This window comes from Oncorhynchus nerka, linkage group LG24 (assembly GCF_034236695.1).
Source record: "Oncorhynchus nerka isolate Pitt River linkage group LG24, Oner_Uvic_2.0, whole genome shotgun sequence".
In the NCBI taxonomy this organism is placed as follows: domain Eukaryota; kingdom Metazoa; phylum Chordata; class Actinopteri; order Salmoniformes; family Salmonidae; genus Oncorhynchus; species Oncorhynchus nerka.
In genome coordinates this window covers 18,497,511-18,521,585 of record NC_088419.1, presented here as the reverse complement: position 1 = coordinate 18,521,585, position 24,075 = coordinate 18,497,511, and the positions used below count along the sequence as shown (strand labels likewise).

The 24,075-nt window shown below is 45.7% G+C and overlaps 1 protein-coding gene across 1 annotated transcript; it reads left to right on the top strand.

Annotated features, from left to right (window-relative positions):
• Window positions 1–4,392: 4,392 nt before the first annotated feature.
• LOC115124662 (uncharacterized) lies at window positions 4,393–22,366 on the top strand. Its single transcript, XM_029654097.2, has 2 exons — window positions 4,393–4,562; window positions 22,135–22,366. The coding sequence occupies exons 1-2, from the start codon at window positions 4,393–4,395 to the stop codon at window positions 22,364–22,366; spliced, it is 402 nt and encodes a 133-aa protein (XP_029509957.2).
• Window positions 22,367–24,075: the final 1,709 nt, after the last annotated feature.

Genomic DNA, 24,075 nt, shown 5'->3' with positions numbered 1-24,075 from the left:
GAGCGGAAAGAAGAGTGGAGAAGGAGTGGAGAGAGGAGCGGAGAGAAGAGTGGAGAAGGAGTGGAGAGAGGAACGGAGAAGGAGCAGAGAGAGGAGCGGAGAAAGGAGCGGAGAAAGGAGCAGGGAGAGGAGTGGAGAGAGGAGCAGGGAGAGGAGCGGAGAGAGGAGCGGAGAAAGGAGCAGGGAGAGGAGTGGAGAGAGGAGCAGATAGAAGAGCGAGGAGGAGCGGAGAGAAGAGTGGAGAGAGGAGCGGAGAGAGGAGCAGGGAGAGGAGCGGAGAGAGGAGCAGGGAGAGAGGAGCAGGGAGAGGAGCGGAGAGAGGAGCAGGGAGAGGAGCGGAGAGAGGAGCGGAGAAAGGAGCAGGGAGAGGAGCGGAGAGAGGAGCAGGGAGAGGAGCGGAGAGAGGAGCGGAGAAAGGAGCAGGGAGAGGAGCGGAGAGAGGAGCAGGGAGAGGAGCGGAGAAAGGAGCAGGGAGAGGAGTGGAGAGAGGAGCAGATAGAGGAGCGAGGAGGAGCGGAGAGAAGAGTGGAGAGAGGAGCGGAGAGAAGAGTGGAGAGAGGAACGGAGAAGGAGCAGAGAGAGGAGCGGAGAGAGGAGCAGGGAGAGGAGTGGAGAGAAGAGTGGAGAAGGAGTGGAGAGAGGAGCGGAGAGAAGAGTGGAGAAGGAGTGGAGAGAGGAGAGGAGAGAAGAGTGGAGAAGGAGTGGAGAGAGGAGAGGAGAGAAGAGTGGAGAAGGAGTGGAGAGAGGAGAGGAGAGAAGAGTGGAGAAGGAGTGGAGAGAGGATCGGAGAAGGAGCAGAGAGAAGAGCGGAGAGAGGAGCAGGGAGAGGAGCGGAGAAAGGAGCAGGGAGAGGAGCGGAGAGAGGAGTGAGGAGGAGAGAAGAGTGGAGAAGGAGTGGAGAGAGGAGTGGAGAGAGGAACGGAGAAGGAGCAGAGAGAGGAGCAGGGAGAGGAGCAGGGAGAGGAGAAGAGAAACTGGCGAGGAGGAGCGGAGAGAGGAGCAGGGAGAGGAGCGGAGAGAGGAGCAGAGAGAGGAGCGGAGAAAGGAGCAGGGAGAGGAGCGGAGAGAGGAGCAGAGAGAGGAGCGGAGAGAGGAGCAGGGAGAGGAGCAGGGAGAGGAGCGGAGAAAGGAGCAGAGAGAGGAGCAGGGAGAGGAGCGGAGAGAGGAGCAGAGAGAGGAGCGGAGAAAGGAGCAGGGAGAGGAGCTGAGAGAGGAGCAGGGAGAGGAGCGGAGCGGAGAAAGGAGCAGGGAGAGGAGCGAAGAGAGGAGCAAGGAGAGGAGCGGAGAAAGGAGCGAGGAGGAGCGGAGAGAACAGTGGAGAAGGAGTGGAATAGGGAACGGAGAAGGTGCAGAGAGAGGAGCAGGGAGAGGAGCGGAGAAAGGAGTGAGGAGGAGCGGATGAGGAGCAGGGACAGGAGCGGAGAGAGGAGCAGGGAGAGGAGCGGAGAAAGGAGCGAGGAGGAGCGGAGAGAGGAGCGACGAGGAGCGGAGAGAAGAGCGAGGAGGAGCGAGGAGGAGCAGAGAGAGGAGCGAGGAGGAGCGGAGAGAGGGGCGAGGAGGAGCAGAGAGAGGAGCGGAGAGAGGAGCGAGGAGGAGCGGAGAAAGGAGCGGAGAGAGGAGCGAGGAGGAGCAGAGAGAGGAGCGAGGAGGAGTGGAGAGAGGAGGGAGGAGGAGTGAGGAGGAGCGGAGAGAGGAGCAAGGAGGAGCAGAGAGAGGAGCGGAGAGAGGAGCAAGGAGGAGGAGAGAGAGGAGTGAGGAGGAGCGGAGAGAGGAGTGAGGAGGAGCAGAGAGAGGAGCGAGGAGGAGCGGAAAGAGGAGTGAGGATCTGGTAAAAAGATACACTGGTAATAAAAATATGACTTTAAAGGTAATGATTCAATTGCATGTTTCGTGGAGTGCTGTATAATATGGTAATTGCTGCAGCACAGTGGCGAGATGCCAGATCAGGAGGGACAAAACAGTAATCAAGACTAGATGATATGGAGGAAAGCCACAAGGAACCATCAAACTATCCCTGCTTTACAAGCTCTTTGTCATGCCTCCTCTATCCTCCGCTGTTTGGTTTTATTTTGTTGTTTGTTTCAGTGGCTTAAAATAAATTAGGGGCATGGGTGAGTGTTATGGATTATTGCCTATTGTGAACCAAACCACTGGCTGCTGAGGGGCATCATATTAGCTGCTGGGATGATGAGTGACTGTCAGAGGAGAGATGTTACATATCCTGTGGAGTTTGACACTTCCACCCATAATCATGCTCCCATAGAAAGTATATGGCTATGTCCCAAATGGCACCCTATTCCCTATATAGTACACTACTTTTGACCAGAGGCCTGGGGGAATAGGGTGCCATTTGGGACCCATATAATCCCTTTATTTTATTCTGTTCTCCCCAAAACATATTACGTTGAAAACAATGCTCTGTCTGAGCCAATGAGTGTCTTTATATCTCTACATCAATATACTGCACAACTAGGCCTACATCTCAATCACTTCCACTGTGCACACACTTTATTCAGCTCCCATCTACAATACTTTATATTATTATTATTATATTAAGGCGCACACTGGTGTGTGAAATCATCTTCCCCCCTTTACAAGCTCACAGACAGACAGACAGACAGACAGACAGACAGACAGACAGACAGACAGGCAGGCAGGCAGGCAGGCAGGCAGGCAGGCAGGCAGGCAGGCAGAGGCAGACAGACAGACAGACAGACAGACAGACAGACAGACAGACAGACAGACAGACAGGCTGGCAGGCTGGCAGGCAGGCAAGCAGACCGCTAGGCAAGTAGGCAGCCAGCCAGCCAGGCAGACCTACAGGCAGACAGGCAAGTAGCCAGGCAGACAGGCAGGTAGCCAACCAGACAGGCAGATCTACAGGCAGACAAGCAGGTAGCCAGCCAGACAGGCAGACCTACAGGCAGACAGGCAGGTAGGCAGCCAGCCAGACAGGCAGACCTACAGGCAGACATGCAGGTAGTCAGCCAGACAGGCAACAGGCAGGTAGGCAGCCAGACAGAAAGGCAGACCTACAGGCGGACAGGCAGGCAGACAGGCAGATATACAGACAGACAGGCAGGTAGCCAGCCAGACAGGCAGACCTACTGGCAGGCAGACACATATTTTTTTATCATCCTCCTGATTCTGAGAGAAGGAACCCTGATATAATGTATATTTAACTTTCATGTCAGCGATTCTACCACTACCACCTATGTCATCTTGTTTCCATTTCAATGGTAGGCTGGTGGTACAGTATTTCAGTGAGTGGAATTTCTCCTTTGTTTTCATTTCCAAGATGGTGTCCTCCCAGGCAGGAGTGGGCGGACCGGTGTGTGTCCACTTCCATGGGTGAGGACATCCGTGTCCGTGCTACCACTGTGACTCGTCCCAAACTGCATCCTTTCCCCCTAAATAGTGCACTATTTTTAACCAGTGCCCTATGGGCCCTGGTCAAAAGTAGCGCACTATATAGGGAAAATGGTGCCATTTGGGATTCAGCCTGGGATAGAACCTAATCTTTCTCTGTCTCAGTGAGGAGGATATCCCTGCAAGATAAACTGAACACCAGCACAAGGCTTTTTATCAGGATTCTGTTGTAAGGTACAGCACTCAATCTGTTCCACAGCAAGTAAATATGGTGGGTTGTGTCCCCAATGGCACCCTATTCACTATATAGTGCACTGCTTTTGACCAGGGCCTTGATCAAAAGTGGCAGGCCATATATGGAATAAGGTGCCATTTGGGATATAGTCTGCATGGCCTTTTCTGCCGGAGCACAGAGCATAAGAGCACAGAGGCTACCGTGCAGGCCGGACTCTGATTACAATCCAGGAAAAATACATTGTTGAGTCACAATGGCACCCTATTCCCTCTTTGGTGCACTACTTTTGTACAGGCCTTGGTCAAAAGTACTATCCATAGGGCTCTGGTAAAAAGTAGTGCACTATACAGTAGGGAATAGGGTGCTATTAGGCAGTTATCTGTGACACTGTTCAGACAGTTCCCTTTCTGCTGACAAACCCTCTGTTTGTCTTCAGTATCTCAGGCTGATAGTTGTGGTAGTCTTCAGTATCTCAGGCTGATAGTGTAGGTAGTTTTCAGTATCTCAGGCTGATAGTTGAGGTAGTTTTCAGTATCTCAGGCTGATCGTTGAGGTAGTCTTCAGTATCTCAGGCTGATAGTTAAGGTAGTTTCTTGCACGCTTCTTAGCTCGTGTTTTTGTCTCTAAAGTACTGTATGATTGAGAGGAGCTGTTGAACTTATTTTACATAATGCTCAGTGGTTAACTTGAGCTGGAGCTGTGGACATTAAGCTATGGTTAGGGTTCTCATCACTGAGTACATCCTATGAACAGTGTTTGATAGGCCGTTACAGAGTGACGAAAAGAAAATGGAAGTGGATATGTGGAAATGGAAGAGTCCCGCTTTTAAGGAGCAGGACTCTAACCCGGAAGCTTATGAGAAATCCCGCTATGCCCTCAGACGAACCATCAAACAGGCAAAGTGTCAACACAGGACTAAGAGCGAGTCTTACTACACCGGCTCTGGAGCTCATCGGATGTAGCAGGGCTTGCAAACCATTACAGACTACAAAGGGAAGCTAAACTACTTCTATGCTCGCTTCAAGGCAAATAACACTGAAACATGCACGAGAGCACCAGCTGTACCAGAAGACTGTGTGATCACGCTCTCCACAGCCGATGTGAGTAAGACCTTTAGACAGGTCAACATTCACAAGGCCGCAGGGCCAGACAGAATAGCAGGACGTGTACTGCGAGCATGCGTTGACCAACTAGCAAGTGTCTTCACTGACATTTTCAACCTGTCCCTGTCCGAGTCTGTAATACCAACATGTTTTGAGCAGACCACCATAGTCCCTGTGCCCGAGAACACTAAGGTAACCTGCCTAAATGACTACCGACTCGTAGCACTCACCATGAAGTGCTAGCCATGAAGTGCTTTGAAAGGCTGGTCATGGCTCACATCTGCACCATCATCCCAGAAACCCTAGACCCACTCCAATCTGCATACTGCCCCAACAGATCCACAGATGATGCAGTCTCTATTGCACTCCACACTGCCCTTTCCCACCTGGACAGAAGTAACACCAATGTGAGAATGCTATTCATTGACTACAGCTCAGCATTTAATACCATAGTGCCGTCAAAGCTCATCAATAAGCTAAGTACCCTGGGACTAAACACCTCCCTCTGCAACTGTATCCTAGACTTCCTGACGGGTCGCCCCCAGGTGGTAAGGGTAGGTAACAATACATCCGCCACGCTGATCCTCAACACAGGGGCCCCTCAGTGCGTGCTCAGCCCCCTTCTGTACTCTCTTTTCACTCATGGCTGCACGGCCAGAAACGACTCCAACACCATCATTAAATTTGACGATGACACAACAGTGGTAGGCCTGATCACTGACAACAACGAGACAGCCTATAGGGAGGAGGTCAGAGACCTGGCCGTGTGGGGCCAGGACAACAACCTCTCCCTCAGCGTGATCAAGACAAAGGAGATGATAGTGGACTACAGGAAAAGAGGACAGCGCACACACCCATTCTCATCGATGGGGCTGCAGTGGAGCAGGTTGAGAGCTTCAAGTTCCTTGGTGTCCACATCACCAACAAACTAACATGGTCCAAGCACACCGTGACATTCATGAAGCGAGCACGACAAAACCTATTGCCCCTCAGGAGACTGAAAAGATTTGGCATGATTACTCTGATCCTCAAAAGGTTCTACAGCTGCACAATCGAGAGCATCCTGACTGGTTGCATGACTGCCTGGTATGGCAACTGCTCGGCCTCCCACCGCAAGGCACTACAGAGGGTAGTGTGAACGGCCCAGTACATCACTGGGGCCAAGCTTCCTGCCATCCAGGACTTCTATACCAGGCGGTGTCAGAGGAAGGCCCTGAAAATTGTCAAAGACTCCAGCAACCCTAGTCACAGACTGTTCTCTCAGCTACCACACGGCAAGCGGTACCGGAGCTCCAAGTCTAGGTCAAAGAGGCTTCTAAACAGCTTCTACCCCCAAGCCATAAGACTCCTGAACATCTAGTTAAATGGCTACCCAGACTATTCACATTGCCCCCCCCTCTCCACACCACTGCCACTCTCTGTTGCCATCTATGCATAGTCACTTTAATCAACTCTACCTACATGTACATACTACCTCAACTAACCGGTATCCCCGCACATTGACTCTGTACCGGCACCCCCCTGTATATATTGTTATTTTTTACTGCTCCTCTGTAATTAGTTGTTACTTTTATCTCTTATTCTTATCCGTCTACACTGTTGTATTCTGCACATGTGACTAATAACATTTGATTTGATGTTGATTTGATAAGCCGTGTCCTGTTGTGATTCTAGGAACCTGACTCTTTAAGACTCTTTGGCATCTCTCTCTCTCTCTCTCCCTCTCACTCTCAATTCAATTTAATTCAATTTGCTTTATTGGCATGATGTAACAATGTACATATTGCCAAAGCTTATTTTGGATATTTATAATATGAAAATAATAAGAATCAAAATTGTCAACGGGACAACAGTAACAATAATAACCAAGGGTCAAAATAACCATACATTGAACAATAACAATTAGCATAAAGAACATGGGCAGGTTGGTTGGTCTGTCAGACACTGTCCCTCATCTTATGGCAGGCAGCAATGTAGTGCGCAGCCAACCCACAGCTCTCTGCATCCTCCCCCAACAGGACGGGTAGCATACTCTCATCAGAGAGGTCTTTGAAACCTTGAATAAAGGTTTTAAATTTGGGTAAATGACACTCTCTAATTGTTTTATATTTTTCACATTTTGTCAGGAAATGCAGCTCCGTCTCAGGTTCTGCTGTTCTGCAGTGGTTGCACAGCCTTTCCTCTACAGGGAGACAGGTTTTCCTGTGTCTACCCTTCTCAGTGGCAAGGCTGTGCCTCGGTGTACTGTTGATTTAGGGCCAGATAGCACTGCATTTTGCTTTGTGCTTGTGCTCGTTTCCCAATAAGCAATGTAGTTTTGTTTTGACTGTGTTGTAATTTGGTTTATTCTGATTGATTGGATGTTCTGGTCCTGAGACTTCAGTGTGTTAGTAGACAAGTTTGTGAACTCAGCCCCAGGACCAGCTGGATGAGGGGACTCTGTTCTTTGCTCAGCTCTTGACATTGCAGGGCTTGGTAGTGATATGAGAGGGGGTCACTGTATTTTAGATGTTTCCAAAACTTAATTGCTCTTTTTTTAGTTTTTATTATTAGTGGATATTGGCCTAATTCTGCCCTGCATGCATTGTTTGTAGTTTTCCTCTGGTCTTGTAGGAGAATCTTACAGAACTCTGCCTGCAGGGTTTCAATGGGGTGTTTGTCCCATTTGATGAAATCTTGTTTTGCAAGAGGTAATAGGTAATCTGCGAAGAGTAGGCATTTAACCTCTGAATTGTGGAGACTAACACCAGGGGCTGAGGATTTTTCTAGAATAGTGTCCAATTCGTTGATGTAAATATTGAAGAGTGCAGAGCTCAGATTGCAATCCTGGCGAAGGCCCCGCCCCTGGTTAAAGAATTTTGTTATTTTGTTGCCAATTTTAACGCTGCACGTATTGCCAGTATACATTGTATACATCTCTCTCTCTCTCTCTCTTTCAATTTCAATTTCAATTTAAAGGCTTTATTGGCATGGGAAACATATGTTAACATTGCCAAAGCAAGTGAAGTAGTTAATATACAAAAGTGAAATAAACAATACAAATTAACAGTAAATATTACACTCACAAAAGTTCCCAAAAGAATAAAGACATTTAAAATGTCACATTATGTGCAAATAGTTCAAGTGCAAAAGAGAAGATAAATAAACATAAATATGGGTTGTATTTACAATGGTGTTTGTTCTTCATTGTTTGCCCTTTTCTTGTGGAAACGGTTCACAAATCTTGTTGCTGTGATGGCACAATGTGGTATTTCACCCAATAGATACGGGAGTTTATCAAAATTCGATTATTTTTTTTTCTGGGTCTGTGTAATCTGAGGGAAATATGTGGCAGGAGGTTAGGAAGTGCAGCTCAGTTTCCATCTTGCACGCTTCTTGGCTCGTGTTTGTATGATTGAGAGGAGCTGTTGAACTTATTTTACATAATGCTCAGTGGTTAACTTGAGCTGGAGCTGTGGACAAGAAGCTAGGGTTAGGATTCTCATCACTGAGTGCATCCTATGAACAGTGTGTTTGATAGGGCGTTACAGAGTGAGGAAAAGGAAATTGAAGTGGATAAGACGTGTCCTGTTGTGATTATAGGAACCTGTCTCTTTAAGATTCTGGTCTCTCTCTCTCTCTCTCTCTCTCACTCTCTCTCACTCTCTCACTCTCTCTCGCTCTCTTTCAATTTCAATTTAAGGGCTTTATCGGCATGGGAAACATTTGTTAACATTGCCAAAGCAAGTGAAAAAGATAATAAACACAATTGAAATAAACAAGTACAAAAGCAAAGATAAATAAGCATAAATATGGGTTGTATTTACAATGGTGTTTGTTCTTCACTGGTTGCCCTTTTCTTGTGGCAACAGGTCACACATCTTGCTGCTGGGATGACACACTGTGGTATTTCACCCAGTAGATATGGGAGTTTATCAAAATGGGGGTTGTTTTTGAATTCTTTGTGGGTCTGTGTAATCCGGGGGGAAATATGTGTCTCTAATATAGTCAATATATATTTGGCAGGTTTGGAAGTGCAGCTCTGTTTCCACCTCATTTTGTGGGCAGTGTGCATATAGCCTGTCTTTCCTTAAGAGCCAGGTCTGCCTACTGCGGGACTTTCTCAATAGCAAGGCTATGCTCACTGAGTCTGTACATAGTCAAAGCTTTCCTTAAGTTTGGGTCAGTCACAGTGGTCAGGAATTCTGCCACTGTGTACTCTCTGTTTAGTGCCAAATAGCATTCTAGTTTGCTCTGTTTTTTTGTTAATTATTTTCAATGTGTGTTGTGTCTGTGAACAGAGCCCCAGGACCAGCTTGCTTAGGGGACTGAATAGAAGGCCCTTCTTACCTTGTCTCTCAGATTGTTCACAGCTTTATGGAAGTTACCTGTGGCGCTGATGTTTAGGTCGAGGTATGTATAGTTTTTTGGGGCAACGGTGTCTAGATGGAATTTGTATTTGTGGTCCTGGCAACTAGACCTTTTTTGGAACACCATTATTTTTGTCTTACTGAGATTTACTGTCAGGGCCCAGGTCTGACAGAATCTGTGCAGAAGATCTAGGTGCTGCTGTAGGCCCTCCTTGGTTGGTGACAGAAGCACCAGATCATCAGCAAACAGTAGACATTTGACTTCAGATTCTAGTAGGTTGAGACCAGGTGTTACAGACTGTTCTAGTGCCCTCACCAAGTCGTTGATATACAGGGCCTTGCGAAAGTATTCGGCCCCCTTGAACTTTGCGACCTTTTGCCACATTTCAGGCTTCAAACATAAAGATATAAAACTGTATTTTTTTGTGAAGAATCAGCAACAAGTGGGACACAATCATGAAGTGGAACGACATTTATTGGATATTTCAAACTTTTTTAACAAATCAAAAACTGAAAAATTGGGCGTGCAAAATTATTCAGCCCCTTTACTTTCAGTGCAGCAAACTCTCTCCAGAAGTTCAGTGAGGATCTCTGAATGATCCAATGTTGACCTAAATGACTAATGATGATAAATACAATCCACCTGTGTGTAATCAAGTCTCCGTATAAATGCACCTGCACTGTGATAGTCTCAGAGGTCCGTTAAAAGCGCAGAGAGCATCATGAAGAACAAGGAACACACTAGGCATGTCCGAGATACTGTTGTGAAGAAGTTTAAAGCCGGATTTGGTTACAAAAATATTTCCCAAGCTTTAAACATCCCAAGGAGCACTGTGCAAGCGATAATATTGAAATGGAAGGAGTATCAGACCACTGCAAATCTACCAAGACCTGGCCGTCCCTCTAAACTTTCAGCTCATACAAGGAGAAGACTGATCAGAGATGCAGCCAAGAGGCCCATGATCACTCTGGATGAACTGCAGAGATCTACAGCTGAGGTGGGAGACTCTGTCCATAGGACAACAATCAGTCGTATATTGCACAAATCTGGCCTTTATGGAAGAGTGGCAAGAAGAAAGCCATTTCTTAAAGATATCCATAAAAAGTGTTGTTTAAAGTTTGCCACAAGCCACCTGGGAGACACACCAAACATGTGGAAGAAGGTGCTCTGGTCAGATGAAACCAAAATTGAACTTTTTGGCAACAATGCAAAACGTTATGTTTGGCGTAAAAGCAACACTGCTCATCACCCTGAACACACCATCCCCACTGTCAAACATGGTGGTGGCAGCATCATGGTTTGGGCCTGCTTTTCTTCAGCAGGGACAGGGAAGATGGTTAAAATTGATGGGAAGATGGATGGAGCCAAATACAGGACCATTCTGGAAAAGTCTGCAAAAGACCTGAGACTGGGACGGAGATTTGTCTTCCAACAAGACAATGATCCAAAACATAAAGCAAAATCTACAATGGAATGGTTCAAAAATAAACATATCCAGGTGTTAGAATGGCCAAGTCAAAGTCCAGACCTGAATCCAATCGAGAATCTGTGGAAAGAACTGAAAACTGCTGTTCACAAATGCTCTCCATCCAACCTCACTGAGCTCGAGCTGTTTTGCAAGGAGGAATGGGAAAAAATTTCAGTCTCTCGATGTGCAAAACTGATAGAGACATACCCCAAGCGACTTACAGCTGTAATCGCAGCAAAAGGTGGCGCTACAAAGTATTAACTTAAGGGGGCTGAATAATTTTGCACGCCCAATTTTTCAGTTTTTGATTTGTTAAAAAAATATTTATTGAAATATGCAATAAATGTCGTTCCACTTCATGATTGTGTCCCACTTGTTGTTGATTCTTCACAAAAAAATACAGTTTTATATCTTTATGTTTGAAGCCTGAAATGTGGCAAAAGGTCGCAAAGTTCAAGGGGGCCGAATACTTTCGCAAGGCACTGTACATGTTTATGAGGGTGGGGCTTAAGCTGCATCCCTATCTCACGCCACGGCCATGTGGAAAGAAATGTGTGTTTTTTGGCAATTTTTGTTTGTATACAGTGATTTTATAATGTCATATGTTTTTACCCACAACATCACTTTCCATCATTTTGTATAGAAGCCCTTCATGCCAAATTGAGTCAAATGCTTTTTTGCAATCAACAAATCATGAGAACACTGCTTTTGTTTTGGTTTGTTTGTTTGTCAATTGTGGTGTGCAGAGTGAATATGTGGTCTGTCGTACGGTAATTCGGTAAAAAGCCAATTTGACATTTGCTCAGTACATTGTTTTCACTGAGGAAATGTACGAGTCTGCTGTTAATGATAATGCAGAGGATTTTCTGTTGCTGTTGGCGCATAACGCATGGGAGTTATTGGGGTCAAATTTGTCTCAACTTTTGTGGATTGGGGTGATCAGTCCTTGGTTCCAAATATTGGGGAAGATGCCAGTGCCAAGGATGATGTTAAAGAGTTTAAGTATAGCCAATTGGAATTTGTGGTCTGTATATTTAATCATTTCATTAAGGATACTATCAACACCACAGGCCTTTTGGGGTTGGTGGGTTTGTAATTTGTCTTGTAGTTCATTCAATGTAGTAGGAGAATCCAGTGGTTTCTGGTAGTCTTTAATATTTGACTCTAAGATTTGTATTTGCTGTTTTTCTTTTGTTACAATGGCTTGCGAAAGTATTCACCCCCTTGGCATTTTTCCTATTTTGTATCCTTATAACCTGGAATTCAAATTGATTTGGGGGGGTTTGTATCATTTGATTTACACAAATGCCTACCACTGAAGATGAAAAATATTTTTTTATTGTGAAACAAACAAGAAATATGACCAAAAAAATTCAAACTTGAGCATGCGTAACTTTGTAGAGCCACCTTTTGCAGCAATTACAGCTGCAAGTCTCTTGGGGTATGTCTCTATAAGCTTGGCACATCTAGCCACTGGGATTTTTGCCCTTTCTTCAAGGCAAAACTGCTCCAGCTCCTTCAAGTTGGATGGGTTCCGCTGGTGTACAGCAATCTTTAAGTAATGCCACAGATTCTCAATTGGATTGAGGTCCGGTCTTTGACTAGGCCATTCCAAGACATTTAAATGTTTCCCCTTAAACCACTCAAGTGTTGATTTAGCAGTATGCTTAAGAGACTTCTCCTGCTGGAAGGTGAACCTCCGCCCCAGTCTCAAATCTCTGGAAGACTGAAACAGGTTTCCCTCAATAATTTCCCTGTATTTAGTGCCATCCATCATTCCTTCAATTCTGACCAGTTTCCCAGTCCCTGCCGATGAAAAACACCCCCACAACATGATGCTGCCACCACCATGCCTCACTGTGGGGATGGTGTTCTCTGGGTGATGAGAGGTGTTGGATTTGCACCAGACATAGTGTTTTCCTTAATGACCAAAAAGCTCAATTCAAAGCCCAGCTCTGTGGAGTGCTTGGCTTAAAGTGATCCTATGGACAGATACTCCAATCTCCGCTGTGGAGCTTTGCAGCTCCTTCAGGCTTATCTTTGGTCTCTTTGTTGCCTCTCTGCCCTCCTTGCCTGGTCCGTGAGTTTTGGTGGGCGGACCTCTCTTGGTAGGTTTGTTTTGCTGCCATATTATTTCTATGATTTAATAATGGATTTAATGATGCTCAGTGGGGATGTTCAAAGTTTAGGATATTTTTTTTTATAACTCAACCCTGATCTGTACTTCTCCACAAATTTCTGTTTGGAGAGCTCTTTGGTCTTCATTGGGGCGGCAGGTAGCCTAGTGTTTAGAGCAATGGACTTGTAAGCGAAAGGTTGCAAGATCGAATCCCTGAGCTGACAAGGTAAAAATATGTTGTTCTTCCCCTGAACAATGCAGTTAAAACCTCTTGATACTACCCATCCCGGATCCGGGAGCGTAATCATCGCCTGAAACTAATTAGCATAACGCAGCAGACATAAATATCCCTAGACAATGTTCCTATTCATGAAAATCACAAATGAAATATATTGAGACACAGCTTAGCCTTTTGTTAATCACACTGTCATCTCAGATTTTCAAAATATGCTTTACAGCCAACGCTAGACAAGCATTTGTGTAAGTTTATCATAGCCTAGCATAGCATTATGCCCTGCTAGCAGCAGGCAACATTTTCAAAGAAAATAAGAAAAGCAATCAAATTAAATCATTTACCTTTGAAGAACTTCAGATGTTTTCACTCACGAGACTCCCAGTTAGATAGCAAATGTTCTTTTTTTCCCAAAATATTATTTTTGTAGGCGAAATAGCTCTGTTTGTTCTTCACGTTTGGCTGAGAAATCAACCGGAAAATGCGGTCACTACAACGCAAAACTCTTTTCCAAATTAGCTCCATAATATCGACAGAAACATGGCAAACGTTGTTTAGAATCAATCCTCAAGGTGTTTTTCACATATCTATTCGATAATATATCCACCGAGACAATTGGTTTCTCATTAGAAGCGATTGGAAAAATGGCTACTTCTGTACTTTACGCAAGATTTTCTGCGGGAGCCATCATGTCACCACTTGCTCAATGTGGTCCCTTACGGCAATTCTTCAACATAAGTGCGTAAAAAGACGTCACAATGCTGTAGACACCTTGGGGAATACGTAGAAAGCGTAAGCTCATTCGTAGCCCATTCACAGCCATATAAGGAGTCATTGGCATGCAGCGCTTTCAAAATATGGGGCACTTCCTGATTGGATTTTTATCTGGGTTTCGACTGTAACATCAGTTCTGTTGCACTCACAGACAATATCTTTGCAGTTTTGGAAACGTCAGTGTTTTCTATCCAAAGCTGTCAATTATATGCATAGTCGAGCATCTTGTCGTGACAAAATATCCCATTTAAAACGGGAACGTTTTTTATCCAAAAATGAAATACTGCCCCCTGTTCCTAGGCCGTCATTGAAAATAAGAATTTGTTCTTAACTGACTTGCTTAGTTAAATAAAGGTCAAAGGAAATGGTGCTTAGTGGTGTTGCAGACTCTGGGGCCTTTCAGAACAGATGTATATATACTGAGGTCATGTGACAGTTAAATTGCACACAGGTGGAATTTATTTAACCAATTATGTGATTTCTGAAGGTAATTGGTTGCAGCAGATCTTATTTAGGGGTTTCATAGCAAACGGGGTGAATACATATCCATGCACCACTTTTCAGTTTTTTACTTTTGAATTTTTTTTTTTTAAACAAGTTATCTTTTTCATTTCACTTCACCAATTTGGAATATTTTATGTATGTCCATTACATGAAATCCAAATAAATATCCATTTAAATTACAGGTTGTAATGCAACAAAATAGGAAAAGCACCAAGGGGGATGAATACTTTTGCAAGGCACTGTATATGGCCAAAAAGATTGGAGAAGTGGTTTACCCATACATCTCCGTTTTGGACAGATAACTCTTCATGTTGTTGTTCGTTTAGTGTTTTCCAATTTTCCCAGAAGTGGTTCGAGTCTATGGATTCTTCAATTACATTCTGATGTGCTGTTCCTTCTTTTTCCGTAGTGTATTTCAGTATTGTTTTAGTGATTCACCTTAGTGAAGGCGTAGGCTCAGGCTCTCTCTCTCTCTCTCTCCCCCTGTCTCTTTCTTTCTCTCTTTTTTTCTCTCTTTCTCTCTTTCTCTCTTTCTGTCTAGGGGCAGCTCAACAATTTGCTGCTGCATACTCATCATGGCGGCATCCCAAATTGCGCACTATTCCTTAAGTACTGAATGTACTACTCAAAAGTAGTACACTATATAGGGAATATGGTGCCATTTGGGATGCAGCCTGGGCACCACTGTGGATAATAGGCACCTATATTAACTGCCTGAATGGTGTCTAGACACATGAATTAAGATCTAATATGGGTGTCTTTAAGGCTCTCTTGGAAGGGAGCACACAGTCTATGTATTGTAAGGTGATCTTGTCTGATCTCTATCAGTCAGCCTTTTGACCGTCTCCCAGAGCAAGTAAAAATGCTCTGTTTGTCTGTCACTGGCATATTTTGTCCCATTTTGAGATTTCCCCACTGTAAATTAATAATTTAACGTTTTAGATTATTCTATCTACAATATTATGTTGTTGCCAAAATGTACATTATTGTGCCTCAAAGGCATACAGGTGTAGGATTTTAATTTGATAACTATTTTGTTACTGAGAATTTTCCTGCACCGCAGGAAATGTAGAGGAGCTTCGTGATTTACATAAATTCACTGAAAACCTACACTAACACAGGGCTGCTGAGGGGAGGACGGCTCACAATAATGGCTGAAATGGAGTGAGTGGAATGATATCAACGACATGGAAATGTGGTTGATACCATTCCATTAATTCTGTTCCAGCCATTACTATGAGCCCGTACTCCCCAATTAATGTGCCGCCGGCCGCCTGTTCCTAATTTTGGCCAGCTACAGTGCCTTGCAAAAGTATTCAGGGACAGCATTCATAATTTAAATGGATTTTTATTTGGATTTTATGTAATGGAAATACACAAAATAGTCCAAATTGGTGAAGTGAAATTTAAAAAAGAACTTTGCTTATGTATTGCTATGAAGCCCCTAAATAAGATCTGGTGCAACCAATTACCTTCAGAAGTCACATAATTAGTTAAATAAAGTCCACCTGTGTGCAATCTAAGTATCACATGATCTGTCACATAATCTCAGTATATATACACCTGTTCTGAAAGGCCCCAGAGTCTGCAACACCACTATGCATGGGGCACCACCAAGCAAGCGGAACCATGAAGACTATAAGGAGCTCTCCAAACAGGTCAGGGACAAAGTTGTGGAGAAGTACAGATCAGGGTTGGGTTATAAAAAAATATCAGAAACTGTGAACATCCCACTGAGCACCATTAAATCCATTATTAAAAATTTGAAAGAATATGCCACCACAACAAACCTGCAAAGAGAGGGCCGCCCACCAAAGCTCACGGAAAAGGCAAGGAGGGCATTAATCAGAGAGGCAACAAAGAGACCAAAGATAAGCCTGAAGGAGCTGCAAAGCTCCACAGCGGAGATTGGAGTATCTGTCCATAGGACCACTTTAAGCCGCACAGTCCACAGAGCTGGGCTTCACAGAAGAGTGGCCAGAAAGAAGGCATTGCTCACCAAAAGACATGTGGGAGACTCCCCAAACATATGGAAGAAGGTACTCTGGTCAGATGAGACTAAAATTTATATGTTTGGCCATCAAGGAAAACACTATGTCTAGTGCAAACCCAACACCTCTCATCACCCCAAGAATTCCATCCCCACAGTGAAGCATGGTGGTGGCAGCATCATGCTGTGGGGGTGTTTTTCAACAGCAGGGACTGGGAAACTGGTCAGAACTGAAGGAATGATGGTTGCCGCTAAATATAGGGAAATTATTGAGGGAAACCTGTTTCAGTCTTCCAGAAATTTGAGACTGGAACGGAGGTTCACCTTCCAGCAGGACAATTACCCTAAGCATACTGCTAAAGCAATACTTGAGTGGTTTAAAGGGAAACATTTAAATATCTTTGAATGGCCTAGTCAAAGCCCAGACCTCAATCCAATTGAGAATATATTACTTAAAGATTGCTGTACACCAGCGGAACCCATCCAACTTGAAGGAGCTGGAGCAGTTTTGCCTTAAAGAAAGCAAAGATCCCAGTGGGTAGATGTGCCAAGCTTATATAGGCATACCCCAAGAGACTTGCAGCTTTAATTGCTGCAAAAGGTGGCTCTACAAATTATTGACTTTGGTGGGGTGAATAGTTATGCATGCTCAAATCTTCTGTTTTTTTTGTCTTGTTTGTTTCACAATAAAAAATATTTTGCATCTTCAAAGTTGTGTAAATCAAATGATACTCCCCCCCAAAATTAATTTTAAATCCAGGTTGTATGGCAACAAAACAGGAAAAATGCCAAGGGGAGTGAATATTTTCGCAAGCCAATGTGTGTACAGACTCAGTGAGCATAGCCTTGCTATTGAGAAAGGTCACCGTAGGCAGACCTGGTTCTCAAGAGAAGACAGGCTATGTGCACACTACCCACAAAATGAGGTGAAAACAGAGCTGCACGTCCTAACTTCCTCCCAAATGTATGACCACATTAGAGACACATACTTCCCTCAGATTACATTTACATTTACATTTAAGTCATTTAGCAGACGCTCTTATCCAGAGCGACTTACAAATTGGTGCATTCACCTTATGACCTCCAGTGGAACAGTAGTGCATCTAAATCTTTTCAGGGGGAGGGGGGGTGAGAGGGATTACTTTATCCTATCCTAGGTATTCCTTAAAGAAGTGGGGTTTCAGGTGTCTCCGGAAGGTGGTGATTGACTCCGCTGTCCTGGCGTCGTGAGGGAGTTTGTTCCACCATTGGGGGGCCAGAGCAGCGAACAGTTTTGACTGGGCTGAGCGGGAACTGTACTTCCTCAGTGGTAGGGAGGCGAGCAGGCCAGAGGTGGATGAACGCAGTGCCCTTGTTTGGGTGTAGGGCCTGATCAGAGCCTGGAGGTACTGAGGTGCCGTTCCCCTCACAGCTCCGTAGGCAAGCACCATGGTCTTGTAGCGGATGCGAGCTTCAACTGGAAGCCAGTGGAGGGAGCGGAGGAGCGGGGTGACGTGAGAGAACTTGGGAAGGTTGAACACCAGACGGGCTGCGGCGTTCTGGATGAGTTGTAGGGGTTTAATGGCACAGGCAGGGAGCCCAGCCAACAGCGAGTTGCAGTAATCCAGACGGGAGATGACAAGTGCCTGGATTAGGACCTGCGCCGCTTCCTGTGTGAGGCAGGGTCGTACTCTGCGGATGTTGTAGAGCATGAACCTACAGGAACGGGCCACCGCCTTGATGTTAGTTGAGAACGACAGGGTGTTGTCCAGGATCACGCCAAGGTTCTTAGCGCTCTGGGAGGAGGACACAATGGAGTTGTCAACCGTGATGGCGAGATCATGGAACGGGCAGTCCTTCCCGGGAGGAAGAGCAGCTCCGTCTTGCCGAGGTTCAGCTTGAGGTGGTGATCAGTCATCCACACGGATATGTCTGCCAGACATGCAGAGATGCGATTCGCCACCTGGTCATCAGAAGGGGAAAGGAGAAGATTAATTGTGTGTCGTCTGCATAGCAATGATAGGAGAGACCATGTGAGGTTATGACAGAGCCAAGTGACTTGGTGTATAGCGAGAATAGGAGAGGGCCTAGAACAGAGCCCTGGGGGACACCAGTGGTGAGAGCACGTGGTGTGGAGACGGATTCTCGCCACGCCACCTGGTAGGAGCGACCTGTCAGGTAGGACGCAATCAAGCGTGGGCCGCGCCGGAGATGCCCAACTCGGAGAGGGTGGAGAGGAGGATCTGATGGTTCACAGTATCGAAGGCAGCCGATAGGTCTAGAAGGATGAGAGCAGAGGAGAGAGAGTTAGCTTTAGCAGTGCGGAGCGCCTCCGTGATACAGAGAAGAGCAGTCTCAGTTGAATGACTAGTCTTGAAACCTGACTGATTTGGATCAAGAAGGTCATTCTGAGAGAGATAGCGGGAGAGCTGGCCAAGGACGGCACGTTCAAGAGTTTTGGAGAGAAAAGAAAGAAGGGATACTGGTCTGTAGTTGTTGACATCGGAGGGATCGAGTGTAGGTTTTTTCAGAAGGGGTGCAACTCTCGCTCTCTTGAAGACGGAAGGGACGTAGCCAGCGGTCAGGGATGAGTTGATGAGCGAGGTGAGGTAAGGGAGAAGGTCTCCGGAAATGGTCTGGAGAAGAGAGGAGGGGATAGGGTCAAGCGGGCAGGTTGTTGGGCGGCCGGCCGTCACAAGACGTGAGATTTCATCTGGAGAGAGAGGGGAGAAAGAGGTCAGAGCACAGGGTAGGGCAGTGTGAGCAGAACCAGCGGTGTCGTTTGACTTAGCAAACGAGGATCGGATGTCGTCGACCTTCTTTTCAAAATGGTTGACGAAGTCATCTGCAGAGAGGGAGGAGGGGGGGAGGGGAGGAGGATTCAGGAGGGAGGAGAAGGTTGCAAAGAGCTTCCTAGGGTTAGAGGCAGATGCTTGGAATTTAGAGTGGTAGAAAGTGGCTTTAGCAGCAGAGAGAGAAGAGGAAAATGTAGAGAGGAGGGAGTGAAAGGATGTCAGGTCCGCAGGGAGGCGAGTTTTCCTCCATTTCCGCTCGGCTGCCCGGAGCCCTGTTCTGTGAGCTCGCAATGAGTCGTCGAGCCACGGAGCGGGAGGGGAGGACCGAGCCGGCCTGGAGGATAGGGGACATAGAGAGTCAAAGGATGCAGAAAGGGAGAGAGGAGGGTGGAGGAGGCAGAATCAGGAGATAGGTTGGAGAAGATTTGAGCAGAGGGAAGAGATGATAGGATGGAAGAGGAGAGAGTAGCGGGGGAGAGAGAGCGAAGGTTGGGACGGCGCGATACCATCCGAGTAGGGGCAGTGTGGGAAGTGTTGGATGAGAGCGAGAGGGAAAAGGATACAAGGTAGTGGTCGGAGACTTGGAGGGAGTTGCAACGAGGTTAATGGAAGAACAGCATCTAGTAAAGATGAGGTCGAGCGTATTTCCTGCCTTGTGAGTAGGGGGAAGGTGAGAGGGTGAGGTCAACAGAGGAGAGGAGTGGAAAGAAGGAGGCAGAGAGGAATGAGTCAAAGGTAGGCGTGGGGAGGTTAAAGTCGCCCAGAACTGTGAGAGGTGAGCCGTCCTCAGGAAAGGAGCTTATCAAGGCATCAAGCTCATTGATGAACTCTCCGAGGAACCTGGAGGGCGATAAATGATAAGGATGTTAAGCTTGAAAGGGCTGGTAACTGTGACAGCATGGAATTCAAAGGAGGCGATAGACAGATGGGTAAGGGGAGAAAGAGAGAATGACCACTTGGGAGAGATGAGGATCCCGGTGCCACCACCCCGCTGACCAGAAGCTCTCGGGGTGTGCGAGAACACGTGGGCAGACGAAGAGAGAGCAGTAGGAGTAGCAGTGTTGTCTGTGGTGATCCATGTTTCCGTCAGTGCCAAGAAGTCGAGGGACTGGAGGGAGACATAGGCGGAGATGAACTCTGCCTTGTTGGCCGCAGATCGGCAGTTCCAGAGGCTACCGGAGACCTGGAACTCCACGTGGGTCGTGCGCGCTGGGACCACCAGATTAGGGTGGCCGCGGCCACGCGGTGTGGAGCGTTTGTATGGTCTGTGCAGAGAGGAGAGAACAGGGATAGACAGACACATAGTTGACAGGCTACAGAAGAGGCTACGCTAATGCAAAGGAGATTGGAATGACAAGTGGACTACACGTCACGAGTGTTCAGAAAGTTAAGCTTACGTAGCAAGAATCTTATTGACTAAAATGATTAAAATGATACAGTACTGCTGAAGTAGGCTAGCTGGCAGAGGCTGCGTTGTTGACTATGTAGGCTAGCTGGCATTGGCTGCGTTGTTGACACTACACTAATCAAGTCGTTCCGTTGAGTGTAATAGTTTCTACTGTGCTGCTATTCGGGGCTAGCTGGCTAGCTAGCAGTGTTGATTACGTTACGTTGCGTTAAAAGAACGACAATAGCTGGCTAGCTAACCTAGGAAATCGCTCTAGACTACACAATTATCTTTGATACAAAGACGGCTATGTAGCTAGCTATGTAGCTAGCTACGATCAAACAAATCAAGCCGTTGTACTGTAATGAAATGAAATGAAAAATGTGATACTACCTGTGGAGCGAAGCGAAATGCGACCAGATTGTTGAGTGCAGAAGTTCTGTTCGGTAGACGTTGGCTAGCTAGCAGAGTCTCCTATGTTAAGGACGACATAAAACTACACACTCTAAACTACGCAATTATCTTGGGTACGAAGACAGCAAAGACAACTATGTAGCTAGCTAACACTACACTAATCAAGTCGTTCAGTTGAGTGTAATAGTTGTGCTGCTAATCGGTAGACGGTGGACTAGCTAACGGTGGACGTTAGCTAGCTGGCTAGCTGCAGGGCAGTGTAGACTGCGTTAGGATGACGAAATACGATATTTACGCAATTATCTATGATACAAAGACGGCTATGTAGCTAGCTAAGAAGAAATTGCTAAGATTAGACAAATCAAACCGTTGTACTATAATGAAATGTAATGAAATGTAATACTACCTGCGGACCGAGTGCAGATGCGACCGCTCGCTCCAACCCGGAAGTCGCCGAGATTACACAGACCCACGAAGAATTCTAAAACAAATCCAGTTTTGATAAACTCCTATTTTGTTTGGGGCAGCAGGTAGCCTAGTGGTTAGAGCGTTGGGCCAGCAACCGGAAGGTTGGTGGATTGAATCCCTGAGCTGACAAGGTCAAAATCTGTCGTTCTGCCCCTGAACAAGGCACTGTTCCTAGGACATCATTGTAAATAAGAATTTGTTCTTAACTGACTTGCCTAGTTTAATGTTAAACATGGATATTTATTGTGTGAAATACCACAGTGTCCAATCACAGCAGCAACATTTGTAACCTGTTGCCACAAGAAAAGGGCAATCAGTGAAGAACAAACACCTGTGTCAATACAACCCATGTTTATTTGATTTCCCTTTTGTACTTTAACTATTTGAACATCGTTACAACACTGTATATAGACGTAATATGACGTTTGAAATGTCTCTATTATTTTGGAACTTGTGTGAGTGTAATGTTTACTCTTCACTTTTTATGGTTTATTTCACTTTTGTTTTTCCATTTCATTTGCTTTGGCAATGTTAACATAAGTTACCCATGCCAATGAAGCCCCTTGAATTGAATTGAGAGAAAGAAGAGAGAGAGAGAGAGAGGGGATGCAGAGACAGAGAGAGAGGTGGATTGAAAGAGAAAGAGAGCAAGAGAGAGAGAGTTCAACTGTATACAGTTAATGGCTGATGGGTTGGATGGGGTGATAAAGGAGATGGATGGGGGAGGGAGGAGAGGGGGATGGTCTGATGGAGTGATGTAGTGGATGGATGGGGGAGGGAGGGAGGGGGGGAGGAGGGGGATGGTCTGATGGAGTGATGTAGTGGATGGATAGAGGGAGGGAGGAGGAGAGGGGGATAGGTCTGATGGAGTGATGCTCAGCTGGGGGATGTGATGAGGTCAAATGGGGAGTCCTTCTCTCAGGCAGCGTGGGTCATACACCCTCCAGGGAAATAGAGATAGAGAGGAGGAATTCTGATCCGATAGGAGGAAAGAAAGGTGGAGGGAAGGACGGTGGAGGGGAGGACGGTGGAGGGAAGGACGGTGGAGGGAAGGACGGTGGAGGGGAGGACGGTGGAGGGGAGGACGGTGGAGGGGAGGACGGTGGAGGGGAGGACGGTGGAGGGGAGGACGGTGGAGGGGAGGACGGTGGAGGGGAGGACGGTGGAGGGAACTCCTAAACAAGCATGTCGCACTGTATGTTTTTGTACAATGTGCTCAAATGTTACAGTTTTGTTGAGTTTGTAGCCTTGTGGGCTTTTCCAAGTACCAGTACTGTATTTGCTATTTATTAGGATCCCTATTAGCCACTGCAAAAACATCAGCTAATCTTGCCACATGAAACATGACATAATACTTAATACCAAACATTATTCATCAAGGACTGAAATACATAAATGTAAAACGTCACACACAGCCTACATATCAGTACAAACACACAATATCTAGGTCTAATACATAGTACAGTGCAAATTACAATACAAGATATTTAAAATGTATCTTCACAGTCCCCTTTGTGCAGTAAGGTGTTCTTTTATCTGTTTTTTGAAACTGGTTTTATTGCTAGCTTTAGTTAGCTGGGGTGGCAGAGAGTTCCATGTAGTCATGCCCCTATTTAATACTGTGCATTACCCAGCCTCCGTTCTGGACCTGTTGACTGTGAAGAGACCTCCAGTTGCATGTCTTGTATTGTGCCGATTAGTGTCCGAACTGTGTGCCAACTGCTTGAACAGACAGTTCGGTACCTTCAACACATCAATCTCTCCTCAACTTTGCGCCAGGAGAGACTGACATGAACGTTACTGACAATTAACCTCCGTGTTCGTATAAGTGCAATACACGCTGCTTTGTTCTGGTCCAACTGCAATTTAGCTACAGTACCAGTCAAAAGTTTGGACACACCTACTCATTCAAGGGTTTTTCTTTATTTGTACTATTTTATACATCTAATAATAGGGATGACATCAAAACTATAAAATAACACATATGGAATCATGAAGTAACCACAAAAGTGTTTAAACATATTTTTAAACATATTTTATATTTGAGATTCTTCAAAGTAGCCACCCTTTGACTTGATGACAGCTTGCACACTCTTGGCATTCTCTCAACCAGCTTCACCTGGAATGCTTTTCCAACAGTCTTGAATGAGTTCCCATATATGCTGAGCACTTGTTGGCTGCTTTTCCTTCACTTTGCGGTCCAACTCATCCCAAACCATCTCAATTGGGTTGAGGTCAGGTGACTGTGGAGGCCAGGTCATCTGGTGCAGCACTCCAACACTCTCCTTCTTGGTCAAATAGGTAGTTAAAGTACTGGGACTGAAGAGTGGTACTGGATACTGAAGGTAGTTAAAGTACTGGGACTGAAGAGTGGTACTGGATACTGAAGGTAGTTAAAGCCCACACATTTTTCGAAGCATTGACGGATTTGACAAATGGCCCTGTGCCACTGTGGCCCTCTGACCACATTGACTTGACTCAGCAGCAGCACAGAGCAGTAGGAGACTCTCACTCAGACATTCAGCATCTCCAGGTAAATGGCTGCAACCTGAGAACTGTCAGATGGGGATGAAAAATAGAGCTGGTAAGATGTAATACATGAAGGCAATAAAAATAATTGATGCTCTCTCTGCTATTGCTGTACATGAGATAATGACAGAAATATGTCCACGTCTGGGTGAATTTGTCATGAATAGCAGCTATTGTTCTCTGAAATAATCAAATAGATATGTACAGTCTATATGACTTATACTGTATATGACCACCTGGGTTTCTCACTTGCTGAACGTTGTTCTAGTCTGTTTTGCAATGTTGCAATGTCTTCTTCCATCGGGTTGGTGGACTGCAGCATGGGAAGGATAGGTTTTACAAGAAGGTATAGCTAGGAT

Coding starts and splice junctions, on each gene's coding strand:
- LOC115124662 (XM_029654097.2), top strand. CDS start 4,393: ATGGAAGTGGATATGTGGAAATGGAAGAGTCCCGCTTTTAAGGAGCAG. Junction 4,563..22,134: donor GGCTCTGGAGCTCATCGGAT/GTAGCAGGGCTT, acceptor TACACCCTCCAG/GGAAATAGAGATAGAGAGGA.